Genomic DNA, 6,472 nt, shown 5'->3' with positions numbered 1-6,472 from the left:
AGCGCCTGGCACGATGGGGCACCGATCTCAGGCAAGGAGATCCATGCAGCACCCGGGGTGATGGGATTCCCAGTCAGTAGAGAGGGTCTGCACAGTATCCAGTGTGACTGATGCCCCATTCTCATCTGGGGGGTGTATATGCAGTGCCTGGGGCGATGGGGGCCCTGATCTGACTCAAGGTATGTGCAGCGCCTGGCACGATGGGGCACTGATCTCAGTCAAGGAGATCCATGCAGCACCCGGGGTGATGGGATTCCCAGTCAGTAGAGAGGGTCTGCACAGTATCCAGTGTGACTGATGCCCCATTCTCGTCTGGGGGGTGTATATGCAGCGCCTGGGGCAATGGGGGCCCTGATCTCGATTGCGTGGGTGTGTGCAGTGCCCAGCATGACGGGGGCCCTGATCTCAGTCGGGGTCTGCAGCTCCTGGGGCTACGGGTGGTCCCTACGTTCTGCCAACCCAGAGCTAATACCAACCCATGGAGCCCGTGGGAGGCTGTTGCCGTGGCAGGACTGGCCCTAGTTGCAGCTGGCACCAGCTGCTGCAGGGCAGGTAGCGGTTGCTGGCAGGAGGAGTCAGAGTTTGCAAAGCCGATTTAATGACAATTTTCAGAGCACAAGTCAGGGGATAAAAGCGGCTGCTGGGCCCTTCCCCGTCGGCTTCCCAGTCACCCCCAGGGGGTGCTGCAGAGCTGTAGGAAAAGCAGGACATAAGCCCCCCCACCCTCTGCCCTTACCTCCCCATAGCGCCCCCCCGGCCCCCCGTGCTTCCATCCACCAGCCTCTCCCAGCCGCGTCCCGCAGACCCCAGCAGCGCGGGGCCCACACCCGGTGTCAAGGGGGGGGTCTATAGACATCCTGAGGGGGGTCGGCCTGGCAGTGCCAGGGGCAGGTCCGCGCGTGGCTCACAGGGCTGTGAGGAGGAGCGCGGCGAGTGTCAGTGCAGCTGGAGATGTGACAGCAGAGGGGCCCACGCCGTTCACGTGCCCCTGGATCCAGCTGTCGTAGGCCGTCACCTGGGTGAAGACCCCGGGGAATGTGGGCTCAGAACAGACGATTCCACTCACATTTTTGGTCATAAACCAGCTCACGACTCCGGCCAGGTACCAGGTGCCGCCCTGCTCACAGGCCAGAGGCCCCCCGGAGTCGCCCTAGAGAGAGAGAGAGAAACGGGGGTCAGGGCCCCAATTCCCGTCGCTGTCACCGTGAGAGCGAAGGCCGGATGAGGGTCACAGACCATACCCGGTGTGAGCAACAGGAGCAGCGACCTCTGTCAGAGGGGTCTGGGCAGCCCCTTGAACAAGGGGGCTCTGATCTCAGCTGGGGTCTGGGCAGCACCTGGCACACTGGGGCCCTGGTCTCAGCTGGGGTCTGGGCAGCGCCTGGCACACTGGGGCCCTGATCTCGGTCGGGTCTGGGCAGCACCCGGCACAAGGGAGCCCTGATCTTGGTTGGGGTCTGGGCAGCGCCTGGCACACTGGGGCCCTGGTCTCGGTCGGGGTCCAGGCAGGGGAGCTGTAATACCCACAATCACTGGGAGAAAAGGCTCTCACATTGCAGAATCCCTTGGTGCTGTCCATGTACCCGGCGCAGATCATGCTGGTTTTGACTGGCTCTGGACCCAGAGGTGAGCGTGGAATCAGTGTGTTGTAACGATCGTTGCAGGCCGCTGTACTGAGGATGGGAACCTCCAGCTGCTGCAGGGTCTTGGGTGGTTGGAGAGGCTCTGAAGGGACAGAACCGGGGGTGTGGCAGGGTTATTCCACCAGTGTCCAGAGCTCCCTGTGCCCGGCCCGCTGTGGTGTGGAGGAGCCATTTGTACCTTTGGGCAGCTTCCCACATGCCTGTGCCAGACGAGTCTGGCTGTCAAGGCACATTTCTGTGCATGCGACTATCTCCTAATATGGTCAAGTGCTGGCGTGTCCCCATGTGCATCAGTGTGTTTGCTGCACCTCAAAGAATACACACACACACACACACACACACACACACACACACAGGGTCCTCATCCCCTCCAGCAGGGGGCAGCACTGCCTCTCCTCGCCATCCCCTCCCCACATGGCCCTGATCATGGCGGGTCATCTGCGACCCCAAGCCTCTAACACAGGAGCTCAATCCATTTAATGGAGCAAAGAGACGCTCCAGAGGTTACTTGCTCCCAGGCTATAAGTTCCTACTTGGGGAACAAGTGTTTGATAACGGGCTCTTCAGTCGAGCAGGGGAAGGTGGAACACGATCCGGCGGCTGGAAGTTGAAGCCAGACACACTCAGCCTGGAAATGAGGTGTCAGTGTTTAACAGTGAGGGCGATTAACGGTTGGAGCAATTTACCAAGGGTTGTGGTGGATTCTCCATTTGTAAATCCAGATGGGGCGGCCAGCTCAGAGATCTGGCCTCCTTAAAGCAGCAATTCCTTCAGGGACGTTCTCTGGCTTGTGCTCTCCAGGAGGTCAGCCGAGATGGTCACAGTGTCCATGACCACCAGAGCCCTTCTCATAGGAAGGTTTGTGGCGTCTGCCCCGGGCCCCGTGCTTTGGGGGCCCTGTGGGGCACAGGACAGTCAGGGGGATTAGTGGGGGCCTGGCGCTGGCAGCAGGGGTCAGGCCTGTCTCCCCGCACTCACCGGCAGTGGTGGAAGTGGAGCGACACGGCTGGGAGCCAGCGGAGTGGAGCAGGCTGGAGCCAGGTCACTGCATTTCCCGCCAGTGCCGGTGAGTGCGGGGGGGAGGGGGGGTCCTGCTGCCACCAGGCCCCGTGCTAACCCCTCAGGCCACATCGCTCTGGGGAGGGGGCTTTGAGGAAGGGGTGGAATGGGGCTGGGGAGGGGACAGAGCAGGGTACTTCTCTCCCCACCCCCCTAATGATTATGTTCTCCCAGTGCCTCTCTGAGACTTACCGCTCACTTCTACCCGTCCCCAGCCGGTGACCCAACACTTCTTCCCCACGCGGAACTGGCGGGTGGCCCCCGGCAGGGAGATGGGCCGGATGAACTGTGTGGAATTCACTGGCTCCTTCAGCCTCACCAAGGCGATGTCAGCAACGTTGCTCACGTCATTGTACCTGGGGTGGGGGATGATCTGCTGCACCTCGGCCAGGACTGGTTTTGGGGAGAGAGGGAGGAGCTGGTGCGCTCCCAGCACCACACGGTACTGGGCAGGGGACACGGAGCTGGGGGAAAGAAAAGGAAAAGGGGAAGACAGTGTGATACTGAGATGCAGCCGCCTCTGGGGTGGGCACAGTAGAGAACAGCTGCACAGCACCGTGGGGATGGCTTGACCAAGAGCAAGGGGTCAATGAGGGGGCAGAGGCCACAAACAGATGTTGCTGCAAGCCAAATAAGAGGAACCTGCCCCTCCCTTCCCCCCCCCCCCAGCCGTTCCTGCCTTGATTACTCACCGATTGAAGCAGTGAGCGGCTGACACCACCCACTGGGCTGAGATGAGGGATCCTCCACAGATGTGGCGGTATTCACGCTTGTTGTCATATTTCTGCACACTGACCTGCCAGGTCCAGTTACCCTTCTTGGCATCCTGCCCCCCTATGATACGGCTGAACACTGCACAAACCAGGGGAACCATGTTAACATGGGACAAAGTGCAGAGCTCCCACCCAGAGCCAGGGAGAGAACCCAGGAGTCCTGGCTCCCACCCGCATCCGCACCCATAACCCACTAGACCCCACTCCCCTCCCAGAGCAGGTGATAGAACCCAGGAGTCCAGACCCTTTACCTGGCTGGTCTTGACTCTCCTCTGCACCTGTAGAGCGAACAGAGATGTTGGGGAGACATTACAGAGTGAGGGCCTTAGGGGAGGAGCATCACTAGGGTCTGATTGGGGAGGGTGGAAGGTGGGGAGAAGAGCTGGAATAAACGCCCCCCCACCCACCCACCCACTGTCCCATAGCTCCTCCCATAATCTACATACTCAATAGGTGGCTACTATGCATCAGTAAGCTTCAGAGTGAACATTGACATGATATGAAAGGGGGCTGCTTCCAGCTCTTTCAGGGCCACACGTCACCACAGGGCCGGGGACTGGCACATCATTTCTGCCCCTCAGTGCACAGAACCTGTTCTGCTCCCGTCCCCACAAACCCTTGAACCCAGGCCCTGGGAAAGGGACAGAGCCAGTCCAATGGGGCAGGATCGTCCCCCTGAGTCGATTCCACCCCCAGGGGCCAGGATCGTCATGTCCAGTCGATTGCCCCCCTCAGCTCTATTCCCCCCCACAGGCTGCAGAGTCGACCCCTCTGGTCCGTTCCCCGCGGCTCTGCATCCCTCTGGCTCCCTTGGTCCCTCTTACCATGCGCTGGGGACGGCAGCAGCAGCAGCAGGAGCTGCGCGGCCAGCTGGGAGCAGAGCCCCCCCATCATCCTGCCCCACAGGAGCCCTGGGTCGGGACGGCCCAGCTCAGCCTCCAGCCAGCAGAGCAGACAGCCCCTGGCTTCAAGGCAGCGAGTTATAAATCCAGCTGGAGCCGCCCCATGGGTGTGGGGTGTGATTTCTGCCAGACCAACAGCCGTGTGCATCAAGGAGCCACGGCACCTCTGAGCCCTTATCTCTGGTCCCGTGGTTCTCTGGCTCGGAGCCCAGCGTTTTCCTGTTTACATCTCTGATGTACAGGAAAGTGAAAGCAGAAGCTCACGGACCCTCAGCTCCACCCACCCCTTGCGCGGCTTAGCCGAGTTCTGGTCCTTGCAGGGCCATAGTCATGGGGAGGAGAAATCAGGGCTGTGACTCAGGCCTGCCCTGTGGAGCCATCCCCAGTCAGTGGATCCTGCCCAGGTTCTCCCAGGACTGTCCCATTGCTGGAGATAGCCAGGCTGGGCCTTCTGTCTGGTGCTCGGTGCCCACGGCGGGCCAGTGCTCTGGGTCAGGATCCCCCCAGCCGGCCAGTTCTTCCACACGCCCCCTGCTCCCCTCCATTTCCAGGGACCTGCCCTGCAGCCCTTTCCCCAGGCAGGTGTCGCAGGCAGCAGCCTCCCATGCTGCTCTCGCTCGTTGGCCTCCAGCAGCCGGGGGCACCAGAGAGATTTCCTGCCCACGCAGCAGTTTGGTGGCAGGGGGTAGCAGGTGGGGAGGGGATGGTACATGGCGGGGGGGCTATAGAAATACGCCGCCACCACTGAGCTCAGAGCAGCGTTTTTCCTTTACCCAGACGTGGCTGCTTCACTTTGCCCCCATCCCCCAAAATGTCACACCCTCTCCCCCCGCACAGCCCTGGCTGACGTATCCCAGCCGCAAACGCAGTCAGTCTCTGGAGCACCCGGCACAACGGGTCCCCGATCTCAGCCAGGGGGTCTGTGCAGAGCCTGGTGTGACAGGGGCCCCAATCTCAGTTGTGGGGGGGGGGTGTCCTGTGCCGCATCTGGTGAGACAGTGGTCCTGATCTTCGTCAGCTGGGTCTCTGCAGCAGCCAGCATGGTGGGCGGCCTCTTCGCTCTGCCATCCCACAGCTAATAACAAGCGATGGAGCTAGCTGGAGACTGTTATGGTGGCCGTAGCGGGAGGCGACACCATCTGCTGTGGGGCAGATCATGGCTGCTGCTGGGAGGAGACCGAATTTGTGTAGACTGTTTATTAATGATTTTCAGAGCACGGGTCCCGGGATCAAAGCTACTGTGGGGCACGATCAGGCCAATTCACTGCCCTTCCCATCTGGGCAGGATCATTCCTGACCATCTATTCCCCAGCCGGGATGGAGACGCCCTATCAGGGCCCATCTTGCCCATCCCACATCTCCCGCCAGTTGCGCACTCACCCTTCAGCAGGGGCAGTGGCCACTAGAGAGCAGAGATCACCCCTGGTCCAGTGTATCTGGGCAGAGAAAGCAGTGATAACCCAGCTTCATGGTTCAATCCGCTCAACACCCCACCGGGCTGGGAGCCCTGAGCAAAGGGCAGGAATTTTTAGAATGCATATTGTTTGCTAAGGTGTGGACGTTAGATACCACACCCATCCCTTCTCAACTGGCGGAAAGCATACCAAAATAAATACGTAAACTTCCTTTGTGGACTTGATCTGTTTATTCCGCACACACCTGCCCATCCACTGTCTGGTCTGAGTCATTTAACTCCTGACTTACAGGCAAGCAAATCTGCACTGTATTATGCATAGGCTTGGCAGTATTAGACTTTTTTTAAAATTTTGACGGATAAGATCAATGTTTATTTTTAAGCATTTTGTATTTTATCGATTTAAATTTGCACAGCTGTGGAAGAGTACGGGAGTTCATGCAATTTGAAGGGGTCAAAGAATAATTATTTAATGACAGTAGTTGTTGAGATTCATAAAGTTAAAGCTTTATAACTGTTCGTACACAAAATGTCTATAGCACATGGCAAAATATGCAAAGTAGACATCCTTAAATCAAACTCTAAGAAGTTACTTTGCCTGTCTGTAAATTCTAATTATTATCTGTGGAAATATTTTTTCATTGGTTGCTGCATGTGTGCGGTGAAATTGATGTTTACTGC

The 6,472-nt window shown here is 58.7% G+C and overlaps 1 protein-coding gene across 1 annotated transcript; it reads right to left on the bottom strand.

Annotated features, from left to right (window-relative positions):
• Positions 1–746: 746 nt before the first annotated feature.
• Positions 747–4,568, bottom strand: LOC123368199 (serine protease 27-like). The gene is made up of 6 exons (XM_045012779.1): positions 4,300–4,568; positions 3,727–3,753; positions 3,395–3,554; positions 2,895–3,166; positions 1,553–1,725; positions 747–1,150 (listed from the first exon to the last, which is right to left on the bottom strand). The coding sequence occupies exons 1-6, from the start codon at positions 4,523–4,525 to the stop codon at positions 905–907; spliced, it is 1,104 nt and encodes a 367-aa protein (XP_044868714.1). The 5' UTR covers positions 4,526–4,568; the 3' UTR covers positions 747–904.
• Between the last annotated feature and the right edge of the window lie 1,904 nt (positions 4,569–6,472).

This window comes from Mauremys mutica, chromosome 4 (genome assembly GCF_020497125.1).
Source record: "Mauremys mutica isolate MM-2020 ecotype Southern chromosome 4, ASM2049712v1, whole genome shotgun sequence".
Taxonomy (NCBI): domain Eukaryota; kingdom Metazoa; phylum Chordata; order Testudines; family Geoemydidae; genus Mauremys; species Mauremys mutica.
The sequence above is the reverse complement of the archived record's forward strand: the minus strand, read 5'-3'. Positions and strand labels throughout refer to the sequence as shown.

Coding starts and splice junctions, on each gene's coding strand:
- LOC123368199 (XM_045012779.1), bottom strand. CDS start 4,525: ATGCACACGGCTGTTGGTCTGGCAGAAATCACACCCCACACCCATGGG. Junction 3,555..3,726: donor GGAGAGTCAAGACCAGCCAG/GTAAAGGGTCTG, acceptor TGGTTTGTGCAG/TGTTCAGCCGTATCATAGGG. Junction 3,167..3,394: donor GCCGCTCACTGCTTCAATCG/GTGAGTAATCAA, acceptor TCTTTCCCCCAG/CTCCGTGTCCCCTGCCCAGT.